At 37.2% G+C, this 16,245-nt stretch overlaps 1 protein-coding gene across 1 annotated transcript in view; it reads left to right on the top strand.

Annotated features, from left to right (window-relative positions):
* igsf9bb (immunoglobulin superfamily, member 9Bb) overlaps window positions 1-16,245 on the top strand; it is a 101,991-nt gene that overhangs the window by 19,860 nt on the left and 65,886 nt on the right. Inside the window, 2 exon segments of the mRNA XM_046868082.1 lie at window positions 1,881-2,072; window positions 6,952-7,098. Of these exon segments, the coding sequence (XP_046724038.1) occupies window positions 1,881-2,072; window positions 6,952-7,098 (339 nt within the window).

Below are 16,245 nucleotides of genomic sequence, written 5' to 3'. Positions count from 1 at the left end.
GTAAACGAGAACAGTCCTGGAGGAGCAACGAGAGGAACTTGTTAACCGGTTGTTGCTCTCATCTGTGTGTACAGTGAAGTCATACCTTCCATGGCTTGTTTTGCTCACTGGTGATGTCATTGCCAGCCAATCAGCAGGTGGTGCTGCAGTAGGCACTGGATGCAGGAGAGTCTGGGGTATATGCACAGGGATGCTCTAGCAACGTGACTCTTTTCATCACCACATCATTACCAGGGATGGATGGAGCAAGAGAGAGAGAGAGAGAGAGAGAGAGAGAGATAGTCAGAAAGAAGGAGAGAGCATGAGCAATTGAGAATAACTAATCATAACAGTGAGCCTCATCTTTTGACTTCACAGCTTTGAAATGTGCTGTGGCTCAATATGTAAATGAAATTTCTAAAAAAAAAGGCAACACAGGCTTACCGTTTAATTTGTTTCTTTTCCACACATCAAACGTGCTGTTTTTAACCCATTGCAGTCCTGCACACTGAGGTTATTTGGTAACGCTATGGATCTTCTGTAGCTTTCGAATATGCAGTAGTAATTATATCAGTCAGTATTTGATTTAACAGTGACCTCTAGCCAAGGTGAGCCACATTTCTGCAAGGAGTGAGGCGTATGCTTTTAGCAGCCTACACTCCAGTTAGAGGAGACTTTATTTATCTATGTCTGTATCATTGATTCATATCTCTGCAGGATTCGAAGAACTCGCTAATGAAACTGCAGTAGTGTCAGGTGTTGACTTGCATGAAACCAGCTAATTCATACTTTTTTTCTCTGTGAGTGGTGCTTTTTCAGGAATGAACATCACTGACAATTTTTTAAATCCCGCAATCATATAAATAAAAAAAAATATCTCTATAGTAACAGCTTTTTGGTGTGGCAGAGATCCAAATAATAAATATATTTTGAATATTTTGCTATTTAACAAAAGAAATGTATAATTCTTGATATTGTATGAAGAGTTTTATTTTGGAAGGAGTCCCTGTGTATTTGTGTTGCAGTGTGGGATTAGCTTTTATAATTTATACTATATTAACACTTCTCTTTCACAGGTTTTTTAGTGACAGTTGTCACACATTGAAGTGCTTGTTCAGTCAGATCACTAAAATACAAATACTTATATAGAGGAACTAACACTATTACTGTTCCATTAAGGAGAATTCACCAAACTGAGCATTGAATATTCCTCGTTATTATCATGTCCAAGTCCAGAGCTCAAAACACACAATATAGTATTGTTTGAATATGAATATGAATTAATCAGTGATTAGACACAATCAATAAATCAATCAAAAGTTTATTTGTATAGCACCTTTTATAGCGAGACCTTATCAAAGTGCTTTACAATGAAAAGTACTAATTTAAACAATAGAGCATTCACAAACAAGTGTCAGCCGAGAAACACAAAAGAAAATAACTAAAAAAAAAATCCAAAAGGAGAAAAAAATTCCACAGCTTTAAAGCAGCCAGAGCAAAAGCTCAATCACCTCTGTTCAGATGTGACATTGTTGATACAAAATGAATGTTACTGATAGTATATGCGTTTTAATTTGATTAAAAACATAAATATTTGCTTGTACTGTATATATAAAGATTGTACACTATACCTGGTGTACTCAAACATGACTGATGTGAAATTGAATGCTGTGTAATATAAGGTATCTTTTTTATTAGTAACATAGAGTTCCTTAGAAGCAAGCTATTATTTATTGAAATTGTGCCGGAGGACTTTTGCTTGACTGCATGGTCGGTTATAAAAAAATGCTTGTCTTTTGTCTGAAACCCACTGATATGATGTACCACCCTTGATTGTCATTGCTGAAATACACATTTTGGAATAATCATTGCAAAATAACCTTGTGTATTTTGATCTGCAGGTGCCTACGGAGTCAGAGAGGAGCCCCAGTTTGTGACTGCCCGTGCTGGGGACACCGTGGTTCTGGGATGTGACGTGTCCCACCCGCTCAACGGGCAGCCCTACGTGGTGGAGTGGTTCAAGTACGGAGTGCCCATCCCCTTCTTTATCAACTTCCGGTTCTACCCTCCCCATGTAGACCCGGAGTATGCCGGTGAGCTTCTCTCACACACACACACACACACACACACACACACACACACACACACACACATCCACAAGCTTTCTGTTCTCTGTTATGCACTGCTCTACTCTGCTCAGCTTTATTATGATTGTTATTATTATGATCATTATAACACTATGAGTACAGTAATAAAGTATGTAAACACTGAAACGAAATTCTATAATCATTTTATATTGTTATAATGATAAAGCCAATCATGACAGAATAAAGTAATTTCCCATCTAATTATTTGCCAAGTAATTGGCAAAGCATTGCTTTTTTAGTTGATATTCTCTGTCAGTATGTTTATGATATTTGGCAGACGCCCTTTTACAGAGCAGCTTACATTTATCTCATTTATACAACTTATGGGTTAATGGCCTTGCTCAGGGGTCCAATGCCTTAACCACTATGCTGCTATCTTATCCCCGTGGTGTATTTCACCTTAATATGCTTTTCCTTTGACAAAATGTAATGGCATTGACAGTGAAGCTAGCGAAAGTTAATGATTTGGAACCAGATCTGTTTGATTAGAGAGCATATATACAGTATATAGGGAGGTAAGACAATAAGGCAAATGAAGGCTCTGCCTAATCATTGTGCTTAGAGAAGAAGTAAAGGCTAAAGCCCCCTAGCATTACTATTAACAGGTGTTCAGGCAGCATTGTGGGTAAGGTAGATAAACAATGTGAAAGTCGACCAACTTGCCAATAGACAAAGTTTTAAAACAAAACAACAAAACCTCCGAATTTCATTGCAGAAAAAAATCACAGCGAACATCAGCAATTTCAACCATATAAATGAAACACAAGTATAATTAACCACAAGTGCTGGGGATAATAATCAATAGAGGGATTCTATCTAAATGTAATAGTATACATAGTATAAATACACCGATCGGGCATAACTTTATGGCCACCTGCCTAATATTGTGTTGGTCCCTCTTTTGCTGCCAAAACAGTTCTGATCCGTGGACCACTTTTCAAAGATACTGACCCACAAGAGCTGCAGTTTTGAAGATGCTCTGACGCAGTTGTCTGGCCATCACAATTTGGCCCTCACCGAACTCCTTAAACTTGACCATTTTTCCTGCTTCTAACACATCAACTTTGAGGACAAAATGTTCACTTGCTGCCTAATATATCCACCCACTGTGAGACAAGTGGGGTTTTCTCTGAGAAGAAGCCATGAATATAAAATAAACATTAGAATTTTCCCAAAAAGTAGATAAAATTACCTTGGTAACTGGTTCATGCAGTTCAAAATGACTTTCTTCCTTGTGTTCTGGCACAACAGTAAAGCAATGCTACAGGTAATCATGGCTAGGGGCCCAGAAAGCAAAATTGCCTGTGCCCCTTGAGGTAGGAGAGATGGTATAGTCTCTTAAACCTGCCAATCATAATGGCTCTAACCAATCATGGGCATTTGTGATTTTGTCAATGTTTAAGATGTATAGCGCTTTAAATTCCAAGTGGTTCATGCTGCCTTGTGATGCAGTATGAGTAGTATACTGACATATTACGTGAGGTAGCTAATTGGTGACAATTGGCAGATGACGAAAAAAAAATGTAAAGCAAATTTGGTATTTTTAAGCATTTTAAGGTGTTTTATACAAATACATATAAAAGCAATATTAACAAGGATCTAAAACATTATTCAGTATTACACAGTATTCAAACAAGCACATGACTATATACCTATGACGGCCAACACTGCTGTCAGAGTTTCTGACCAATCAGTAAAGTGAGATAATGTTTTTTTTTTTATAGCAAAGTACACAATCATTTGTAGAAATCGCAAGATGCAATGGATTTTAATGGATTTTGATGGTGTCCCATCAGTTCCACTATGTTGAACAAACTAAAAACACACTGCACAGAAAACGAGACGTTCTCCTTAGATCATTGCTCCAATAAAATGGTAGAGAGAGCCTGTTTCAGCAGATTATAAATTTGTTGATAAGTCGAATTCAAAGGGCTGTTTTATCCATCCTGATGAATAGGGAATAGCATCACAGAGCTGCAGACGGGCTGAGGAGTAACAACCTTCATCAGAGCAGAAGCGTTTAGATTAAGCATAATGTTTTACTCTCATACCGAGATTACAAATTACACCACTGATATAGATCGTAGACAGCATGGACATCATTTGAGAGCTTGTTATATTTATGAAAGCAAAGAAACTCTGATCAGACGTCACTGGGGGAAGGATATGCAATTTTAATGGCTCAAGTTCACACTGAATGGTAATGAGTTGGCAGAGACTTTCTTCTCTAGTCCTGGAATCTTTGCAGAATTTGACAAAGTTTCTCAGCACCAAGTAAAATGTATAAAACATGGCTGAATGGCTTAAGATTTTTAAAGCCTCAGCAGCTTGACTAAGTACTGAGCTTCAGCTGCAACATGGCCTATAGGCTAAGAATGTGCATCTCCATAATTGAGGCCGATTCAAATCGCATCTTGATGCATAACCAACGATACGATACACTAAATTTCAAGTTCAAGTTTATTTCTATAGTGCTTTTCACAGTGGACATTGTCTCAAAGCAGATTTACAGAACTTAAGAATTAAAGAGAATGATGTGTGTTCATCCCTGATGAGCAGCTCCGGGAGAAAAAACTCCCTTAGATGGTATGATGAAGAAACCTTAAGAGAAACTAGACTCAAAATTGGAACCATCCTCATTTGGTTGATATCAAGAGTGTGATTATAAATCTTGAAACAATACAAGACTTCCAGAGAAAACTTCCAAGAACTTTCATGAGCACCTGTGTATGTGATTGAGTAATGTCCTTTCCACAGTCTTATACAGTCAGTTGACATTGACACTTCTCCATGCCAGAGCCTTTAAACGTTCAATGAAGTCCACTGTCCAAATTCTACATTAAAGATACATACTGTAAGAAGCAGCTACCGAAGCAATGCAATACTATTCATCCCATTACAATGCAGTATGATACAATGAAAAAAAGGATGATGCTTTGCAATTCAATATGATACAGATGCAGCTCTACCTCATCCATGTTTATCTATATTCTGTGTGCCTCTCAGGACATGCCACAGTCTCTGTAGTTTCGTGATACATCATTTACATGAAGCAGCAGTGGTGCAAAGAGAACACGCTTGAGAGACTGTTTAGCGACGAGAAATCAATCTACATATAAAATATTGGTCACAAATTATTGCTCACTTTCTATATAATATAAGTATAGCGCATCTACTACTAATTATATATAAACAAGATACATTGCCATACAAAGGTCAACTTCTATTAAATGCTTTTTATAAAGAACAGCAACACCAGAAATTCTTTCGCATCTGCATTATGTTTTTAAACTTATATTTAGTGGTAGGTTTTAACAAAAATTATATAATAACGCTGGTTCTCACAAATCTTTCGTCTCTACTCTGCAAAACTTGACCCGTAGTGCGCTTTTGAACAGAGCCCCTTCTGTGTGTTGTGCGTTACTTTCTGAATAAAGCGTTTTGGCCTTATTTTGTGTCAGTCTCTGATTTCCTGTATTTGGCTCTATAGTCTTTTGTATCTATAGTAAATTGTCACTTACAGTGCTGCTTTATTTGAACCACTGGGGAGTTCATTGTAAAGCAAAAAATAAAAACCTCTTATGTTAAACAGTCTGGTTTACCACAAGGCTCATTCTTTCATCTGCTACAATCGGTTGTATTGTAAGCAAATAATTCTTAAGAATTCTGTTTGACAGTTTTAGCGACATGATACAAAAGATGCGTTTATCCTAAAAACGAAGGAGGACGAACTTTTGTATAATTCATTTAGCAACGTCTCTTTGGTGTCTGAACATCTGTGCTCAACAGATGGCATGATATACATCTGCTTTGGCACAAGAAATTACTGTACAAAAAGCTATGAAAGGGAAACAGTCACCACAGAGATTGTAGATTTGTGAGAGGGGACTTCTGTAATGGTTTTGCTTTCTTCATAGGAATGAATAGATGCAGCATTGACTAAAGTTATCTATAAAATTGAAAGAAAATGGTCAAATGTAATGGCTGTAACAAAAACAAAATGAACCCCAAAATGTCCTGGTATAAAATTTCAATTGTGCCTTGATTCTTATATGTACATTAATTTGTCACCTAAGCGGACTGATAACAGAAGTTGTTTGAAAGTAAAGGAAGGAAGACTGTGAGCTTAGTGTATTGACCTCTATAAAACCTCCAGAATCTCTGTACCTGAGAACTATCTTTAACCAACAGCATGTGTCACTGTTGGTCCTGTGGTTCTGTCACCTCTTTATCACTGATGTAAAAGCATCCCAAGACATTTCATTGTTCTTGAGCAGCTCTGGCGCCTTTCCAGCTTTTCCTTATTGATCTGCAGGGCACCAAAAATTGGCTTCTCTTTTTTGCAGCTGAACTTTCCCTGCAACTAACATTTCTGCCATATGTTTGCTTAGTCTAAATGGATAAAGACAACTTCCAATTGCAGTAATCAGAAAATGTTTTGGCTGCTTCTCTCTAAAAACCAAAACATTTTGCTTGAGTGCATCAAAAGCATTTCACAGAGAGTGCTTTAAATATCTAAAAAAAATAGACCAAGGGTCTTGCAGTATCTATTTAGTATGAAGAATATGTTATGATGCCTACACTTGAAACCAACTGTTCATCTCAGATAAAACCTACGAAAATCTAAGTCTAAACCACTTGATTAAACAAATAGATGTAAGCTGTAAATCTAAGCCAAGTCTCAAGTTTTTTTAAGACAAGACAAGTTTGATTCAATAAATAATCTTGTAGCTGTAAATCTGAGTCAAAGTCCAAGTGTCATACCAAACTACACAAAGGACTTGGTGTGTCCGAGCTAACACGTGTGTCTGTGTCCCATTTTTAGGAAGAGCTAGCCTGCATGGGAAGTCATCTCTACGGATTGAGAGGGTACGTTCAGATGATCAGGGCTGGTACGAGTGCAAGGTATTGATGTTGGAGCAGCAGTACGACACCTTCCACAATGGCAGCTGGGTGCACCTTACAGTGAATGGTGAGTTTTGGCCCTCTGACTCAGACTAAGTGATGATCCACAGAAAGGTTTGTCATACCACTTTTAATAATTAAACTTCAGTTGGGATTTGAGAAATCGGTTGTGGATCAGTCATGGTGTCTGTGGGCAACTTCATTTCAGAGCATTAATGCATTTGTCAGGATAGAAGACAGACATTTTAATGTAACATTTCCAAGGCATACTTGTCAAAGTGCAGTCAGCACTTCCTGTCAGGGAACCTCTGTTCCAATATAAAGTGAAAAGGACTTTATTAGACTGAGGAACTTTGGTATATGAGCCAAAAAATGTCCACAGCTTGGTGGCTTTCTTTCTTTCTTTCTTTCTTTCTTTCTTTCTTTCTTTCTTTCTTAGCATATAAATCTTCATTAATACCATTGCTGTGAAGATATAGAGGAAAACATAACGGCACCCAGTTGCATGGATTTCCTGGCTAAAAACAATCCTCAAAAAGAAAGATTTGTTTTGAAGTTCATAGTTAAAGACATGAAAAACACTCTGTATAGAGGAAAAACACTGTGAGAAAAAACTGCTATTCTGAGGTTTATATTCTTGTACATTTAGTATGTTGAATGTTTTTGTGACATATTTAGGCCTCATTTTGTTTGCTATAATGAAAACTTATTGTAGCAAATTTTGTGTATCTATACAACCCTACTATCTAGATAACCAATCTAGCAAGCCAATATGGCTGGATGTAAATATGCACTATATTGAAGGGTATTTGGAGTTTTTCAGTTTTTGCAGCTGTCCACTTAGACAAATAATGGTGTGTAGTGTAGTATGTAAGGTTTTAGCACATAAATTGTTATTTGCTATTGCAATTCAAACAGTATAAAGACATAAACAGAACTCTAGAAGTATATTTGCTCAAGCTTGCATTCAGTTGCCTTAAAAAACCACTTTCCTCTTCATCTCCATACAGCCTCCATATTGTTTTTTTCTGTGATAGACATTCAACTCTGAAATCTTTTGCAAACATCTGCTGGGAAATCTAATTCTGCAATTACTTGGGGAAGCAGACAGATTTTGCTTATTGCAGCTATGTGTTGAGGATGTTGGATCACATTTCTAAATCTGGATGTCTAAATCTCCTCAGAGCTCTGTTACAGAGGTGAAGAGCCACAGCAGCACTGGCTGTCTGTCTGGGGCCAAATTGAAAAGCATTGATTTTTGTCTTATCAGCTGAGCTCTGCGCCAGAATGCGAAGGCATGGGATGGCAACCAGCTGCACCAGCGAGTGTGTGTGTGTGTGTGTGTGTGTGTGTGTGTGTGTGTGTGATAGAGAGAGAGACTTCTGTGTGTTTGTCTGTTTGTCTATTGGAGTCTGGTGTACTTAATCTGGCAACTTTGCACAGACAAGGTGGAGTGTTGAGAGGGCAGTTAATCTGCAGTGTGTGAGTGTGTGTATATGAGTGTGTGTCGGTCCTGTAGTGTGACTAACACTTTAATATCAGTGCTTGTCTCTGAGTCAACAGCTACGGTCACACTTTTTCACAGCAGATTACACAGAGCTATCACCTAATTCCTGGCTCTTTATTATTGAAGCCAGATGTTTTACACAGAACTGCCTTTCGGAAATTCATTTGCAAATATTCAGAATCGATGACTTTGGAAACAATTATTATCTGTTAGAAAGTGATCCAACCAGCATTATCTCTGATCTTGTGCCAGAATAATTGGAGGTCAAACATTTTACTGAAAAGCTTTTAATGCAAGATAGTCTGTGATGTAATTGATTCAGGAAACAGCCACAAAATAATCCAAAAAGTGATGTACTAACACTCTGAATGAGCAGGAGACGGCATTGGATTTATCCGAGCATGTGGAACTCTTTATCAAAAGGAGTGAATAAAAAAATGTCCAAGGTACTCACCGACTTACGAAAGATGTGTTCCAATTAACCCATTGTAACTTGAAAATATAGAAAATTTTAGACATTGCCTAGCCCACTCAGGAATCTTAAAGAAGGGTGAATAGATCGGGGGAATGCAATTTAAATTAAAATTGAAAAGACAATTTAACAAATTACTGTACATAACTCAGAAAACGTACCAATTTATAGTACCGTACTATATAAACTATACAGTATATATGTATGTGATGTGTGTATGTGATGGAAGTGAGACCTACATCTAGGTTGCTTAATGGAAGTCTTCAGTTTAAAGGTGGTGTAACATTTAGTGTTAAAGCTGTTGCTTATCCCCGAGTGAAACAGAGGAGTTCGTGATTTGTGGTCTTTCAGTTATATGACTGAAGGTTGTATATTTATATAATAAGTTGTATATTTTGCATTTTGTTCTCAATAGAGAAAAAGAAAGGCTGGTAAGGAATAACATAAGCTATAGCATAAGCCATAATGTTTTAAACATGTTTCCCAGCGTTAATTCTCATTATTTTTTATAGAAAATGCAGGATTTCCAGGAGTTTTTAATCGTTTCATTACTTTGTTTAGTGTGATGTAATGCTGCCTTTGGTACAGCCATTTCTCATTCCATCATAATTTGTGACCTAAAGGCTGTTGAACCTTTTTCCTCCCTTCTAGTTTTTTTTCTCAGAACGATTAGAGCAGTAATGTACTTAATCAAAAAAAAAAAAAAAACAATTTGCTAGAAAGGTAGTCTTCAGGAAAAGTGCAGAACTTGCAACACTGACAAGCTGTTAACAAGATACAACGGATGTCTCAATACACCATCAATCAGTTTTGATGGAAAAGTGTGGTCCTTCAACTGCTGGTTTGTGTTCTCAATTTTTTCTTTATTATATATTTTTTAATGCCACTATCTGTGAGAAGCTCATGTTTCTAAAATCTGTAAGCATCAGTTTCAGCTGTGGAATTAGTGTTGGAGTGGGGAATTAACGTCATTAAAGACTCGTTGCTGATATGAAAAGTATTCCTTCTATCCCTACAGCCCGCTGTGCTTTGAAAACCTAGAAATCTACATAACAATCCACTCGGTTCATACTTATAAATTTATGCATGTAGCCCAGTTGATGAATTCCCCAAGCCTGCGAGAGGAATCCTCACAATGATGGGTAGAGAGGTGAGCTGCAGAATGTGATTTGCTAATCGAGGAGGTTACTGCTCGGCACAGTGAGTGCTTCTCCACCAGTCACTGAGCGCTTTTTGATTCCCGGTAGCTGCTGCTACGTGCCTCTGAGATGCCACCGCTGCCGTTATATTGTTCCTGTGATATTCTCACCCTCACACATGCTCTCCAGTGGCTCGAGCGTGCGAGGGGAAGAAGGATGGGTGGAAATGATGTAATGCTGCAGGGAGCAGGCGCTCCAAAGATGTGTGTAGGTGAATGTGTGCGTGCATACGTACGTTTGTACGCCACCGATTAGCGTGTGTGAATGTGTTTTTAGTCACATAGTTACAATTTTAAAATGCCTGAGTGAACCATGCTGATTAAAATGTGTAAGCATATATGAGGCATAGACAAAAGCTGAACTAGTTTTAAAGGCATTAATAAGTGAAAGGACTTCCTGCATGGAGGTAGAAGGAGCAGAAATTTATGGCTCTCCCTTCCAAATGATGTATTGTGTTTTATGTTGTGTTATGTTATGTTCAGTGCAAATTGGTTTTATAATTATGAAACCATATATTATATCTGTTTCCGGCAAATATCGTGTATATGTTTGGGCTATTACATTTTTACTATATGAGCAGCAGTTCATAAATGTTGTCAATTAGCCATCTTTTCTATTGCAAAAGCAAAAATTGCACCCTGACATCAATTTATATAATCAATCCTAATTAATCAGCTAAAAACATGCCACTGCAATTACCAGCCATACACATTACTGTACATTTCCATCTTCGATGCGTTTGTAGGCTATATTGCTAACCCTATGTAAATAAATCTGTTAAAGTCAGTGGTAAAAAATAAATCTGTGTATCATATCACACTATATACCGTAAAAATTTACCAATGTGTAAAATGTGCTCTTGAAACTCTGACAACAAGCTCTTCTTATAACACAAGTATCTGGAGGTTTTTTTCAGGCTTATATTGACCCTGGAGTTTAACCCTCCGCTTTAGTAGTGTCTGAAAATGAGTACAGCTCAGCTGGTAGCTGGGACAGAGCCTCTGAGTGGGTTTGAATAGTGACGTGAAGCCCACAATGTATGAATGTGCTCTTTCACACCGTGCTGGTCAATGAAAAGTACTGTGTCTCGGTGCAAGGATTTTATTTTTATATTTTAATTCTGAAACTAGTGGTAGTGGGAAAGAAAAGCTACTATGATGAGTTTAACTGATTTAATGCAGTTGGCAAAATCTAAGTAGACATAAGAACCAGATAAAAGATACACTATATGATTGGAGTAACACAATTGCACAATACATCTTTGGACACGGTAGTATTACATTTTTCCTTTTTTTAAATAAGGGGATGCAAATCTAAATATTTTCCCAGAGAACTGGAGGTTATTCTAACTCCGAATGGAAACTAAATGTAGATCAAGATGTTCAGAAAGCACATACGAATCATGTCAGGTGTCCACACACTGTCCATATGGTGAATTCGTAGATATATTTGAATAATAATTAAAATGGAAAAAAAATAAACCCTGTCATATATGTGTAAATATATGGATATTTAATATTAAATTAACAACCATGCAAATGTAATCTTTTGATTGTCTTTGAGGCAGTAATTCAAAATATCAAGAAACTCTAAATTTGTAATAATGTTAAATTAATTTGTAATTAACATAAATGTGAGCACATGTACAAATGACTGGAGTTTGCCTTGAAAAAATAAAGCTCAAATAGACCCTGTTTTTTTTTCCTTTTTCCTTTTTTATTTCTGTTAATTTCTTCTTTTCAGTGGTACAACGACCAGTTGTCAGTTTTGCTCAGCTCACGGTTTCTGTGTATTTTTTGTGCACAGATTTCTGACACTCAACACAGTGATATATCACAGTTGAGATTGCTAATATGACAAACACTGCAATTATCACCTTTTGGTAACTATATTACTACGGCTGTGAGTAATATAGTTGTAAAATCCTTCTAGGTTAAGTGAGAGTCTCTGTTGCTATAGAAACATGTAGAAGCAGTTTTAAAAGATCTTCCTAGCGTGAGGGTCAGAGAAGAGAGCAAAGTGATTAAATCCACTCTGCCATGGAAGCAATTCAGCGCTAATCCTGTGGGATGAAACAAGAGGGTCACTATTGTTTAGTCTGACCCCTACATAGGATCAGATTAGTGTTATGAATAAGTCTGCATGGCAAAACTGTGGACCACTCACACTAGTTGGTAGGGCAAACTTGCATGCGATGGTACCGACAGAACTGATTTTTGAAGAATGGTGACTTATGAGGTTAAAAAAAAAATCTACCAGTAACATCCTCTATAGAAGCTTAATAAAGGAATATATTGAAGCCTGTCTACTTTCGTTTAATGGAGAGAGTTCTTGGTTCTAGACATTAATCAGTAAGATAACATTTATGACATGTGCTACACCACACACTGCCTACTATTGATCCTAAATATTATGTGAGTGTATCAAAAATGAGTGTGTTTCAAATTATAGTATGAAATGCATACCCAGAGTTACCTGGATGGGCTACTATTTTTAGTAGTTTTACAAAGTTATTTTCACGAGGCATCGATAAAATGTGGGAAAAACAAATCTAATGAAATATTGAATGAAGAAAAGCTGAAATGCAGCAGGGAGTTTGTTTACCATGACAGTCTGTGTAACTAGGCAACAAGGTTCACATGAAATGATTGTATACCCCAGTACAAATAGTATTGCAACTTATTGAAATGCATGTGCTTTTTCTTTAGAAAGAAAAAAGTATGCCTTAAGTGCAAAGTATAAGCATGTGAATGAATATGCAGGAATGAATTTGAAATGTTTGTTAACTTTACATGCATAATTTACACATATAACTTTACATTTTATGTGTTGTAGCTTTAAATTAAAACATATGGAAGCAAAGCACCCAATATATGCACATGACCCTATCTTTTTTCTCACTTAGCACTTCCCACTCATCAGCCAGCTCTCACTATTCATTCAACAGCTACCAACTGAGGAGACTAGCACATTTCTCCTCTGAGACATGTGAGGTCAGCTGTGATCTTTTCGAACTGACAGTTTTGCTCCCTGGGCTCCTGGCTATGTGTGGCTGTGGCTTTATTGGAGTTTGAGCATTAGGTTTTCTCGATAATAGATTGAATTCTTTTTTTTAATCAGTTAGAATTAGCGGTGCTTTATATCATTCTGTTAGATTCTGTTTCAATTGACATGATTTAAGTATAAGGTTGAGTTTGGATGCTAAAGTTTCCTCTACACCTTACCATAGTTGACATAGCCATTTATTTTACAACTTTGCAAGTGTATGTCCATGTTTTTTATTGTGCAGATGTGAGATCTGAAGTCACACTGAGGCATTAACTGGCTTTGGTGCTGTTGACGTTGACAAAGGAGCTCTCCATGGTGCTGATGGCTTCCCAGCCTGCTGTAAGTGCTGAGCATTGAGCTGAGTGGGACTGACCATATGCTGCAGCCTTTCTGCAGATGGCTTTGTGGGCAGTAGCAAAGGCCACAGTCCACAACAAATGACAACAGAACACAGAAGAATGATGATTAACTTGTGTTTAAATGGTATCTTTGATGACACTATATGTCCATCTCATTATCATTATTTACAATGCTGTTGAATTGTAACGGCTTTTGGATATGCACCCTAATTATGCATTAGGCATTTCTTGATCTTGTCATGTGCTCATATCAGGTAGGCACTACAATTAAAGTCCCAACAGGCTTTAGCCATGTTCCTTTGTTCACTTATTTGTAGTAGCTCCTAAATTTTTAGTATTTGCTGCAACCTGTACCAGAGATGTCTATTCTCTTGAAAAGTAAAAAATGGCCTTACAGTAAACCTGATCTTTATGAAGGTGTTTTGGTTTGTCCATCTTTTTTTACCTTAACATTTATATGCAGAGCGTACAAAAGCTGACTTTCCTGCCAGTTAGAGCTCCAAGTAGACCCCAATTAATCAAAGTAACAGTACAGATTAACAGTGTTTCACAATGTCAGTTGAATTTCTATGTGATTTGGCATCGCTCCTTGTAACCTGGGCATAACACATTCACTAATTAATTCCTGGTGACTAAAGCAACTCCATCCAGTTCCTGTTGTGCTGCAGCAGACCAGGGCGACTAATATAATGTATTTATGTAGTTTAGCTCTACAGTTGTGCCATGTTCTGTACATCATATTAGAATTGTGTTAGCATCTGTTTGGTGACTCAAAGGCATTGCTCTATTTCACCAGTTTACATAGCACCACTCTGAAACTTAGGGTATATATATATATATATATATATATATATATATATATATATATATATATATATATATATATATATATATAGTCCCCTTTATAATCACGCTCATTTAAAGTCACCACTTGTTTCTTTAAAAAGCATGTCATGATTTTATAATGTTAGCAATACATCATACACTAACATCAATCTTTAATCTAACCCTTTTTGCTACTAGCTATGCAATAATTACTGACTCACGTTTGGGTCATACATTAATTTTAGCCCCAAAATGAATTTAAAATAAGGAGGAACAAGCATAGGAGTGTATTCTAAAAATATTTGTTTAAATGAAACCAGAAACCGCATGAATACGGTGTACACAGACCCCATGCTGACATCAGCACCTTTTTCTGACCAGTGCAGCCTCACCGCCCACGTTCTGTTAAACCTTCCCATGATGCATTGCTTTGCTTTATAATATGCTGCATCGAAAACAGATATGAGCCATATTTACCACATCAGTCCTAGGCAAAGAGGATTTTCCTCATAATGACTCACTTGTAAACGCTGGATTTGACATTTGCATTTGTCTGTAATTAGTTCTGGGTATCCGTTTCAGATCTCCTCTCTCCTGGCATCTCTGCTGCTCCGCGTTTGCATTTATTTCAAATAATTTGGCTGCTCTCCGTTGTGCCATTGTCTTGCAAAATGCACGGCTCGACGCCGCTGAAATCTTTCCCTTGTGATGCATTTCTGAGAGCAAGTCATTTTTTGTAGTCATTTTATGCACCTAATCTGCATACTACAATATAACGAGCGAACCAGTGAAAAGGAGAGTTAGAGGAATAGACAGAGGCAAAGACAGGGAGAGGAGACAGACTGAGAGAGAGTGTGACTGAGGTAAATGCATCAGTAGTTGTACTGGCAACAGCAGGAACACCAAGAGCTGGCTATGATTTTTAAAAGGAGCTCAGCTGCTCTTGATTCCTGAATTTTTTCAGCATTTCACCATTTTCTCCTTCAGGAGCACTACACCTCAACACTTCTTTTACACTTATTTACTGCTATATGAAGGTGGATTACTGTTTCTTTGTACATGCTATTTAAAAGCATGCCATCTCTTCAGCTGTGGATATGTCACATTTTACATTTCAATAAGAATTTTCAGTTACATTTACATTACAATTAAGCTATTCGATAATGTACCTATTTAGAGTAAAACTGGATGTCTGTTTGGCTTTCTACACGCTTCACTGACAGATTAGCAAAGCAAGTTAACTGTAATAGTTACACCAACCAGGCATAACATTATGACATTATAACATTATGAGTGGTGAAGTAAATAACACTGATTATCTCTTCATCATTGCAGCTGTTAGTGGGTGGGAAATATTAGGCAGCAAATGCATAATGTCCTTAAAGTTGATGTGTTAGAAGCAGGAAAAATGGGCAACCTTAAAGATTTGAGCTAGTTTGATGAGGGCCAAATTTTGATGGCTAGACATCTCGGACAGAACATCTCCAAAACTGCAGCTCTTGTGGGGTCCCAGTCTGCAGTGCTCAGTATCAATCTAAAATTATCCAAGGAAGTAAAAGTGGTGAACTGGCAACAGGGTCATGGGCGACCAAGGATCACTGATTCACGTTAGGAGTAAAGGCTGCCCCGTGTGTTCCGATCCAACGGACCAAGAAAATATTAGGCAGGTGCCCATAATGTTACGCCTGATCAGTGTATGTACATCACCAGCAACACTTTTTGATTGATCCTTGATCTTTCCAAAACTAATTTTTCTTTATCTTTATATGCATTTAATAAGATGTCATGTACGACTTCCTAATAT

This window comes from Silurus meridionalis, chromosome 15, assembly GCF_014805685.1.
Source record: "Silurus meridionalis isolate SWU-2019-XX chromosome 15, ASM1480568v1, whole genome shotgun sequence".
Classification (NCBI taxonomy): Eukaryota; Metazoa; Chordata; class Actinopteri; order Siluriformes; family Siluridae; genus Silurus; species Silurus meridionalis.
This window is presented reverse-complemented; position numbering and strand designations above follow the sequence as displayed.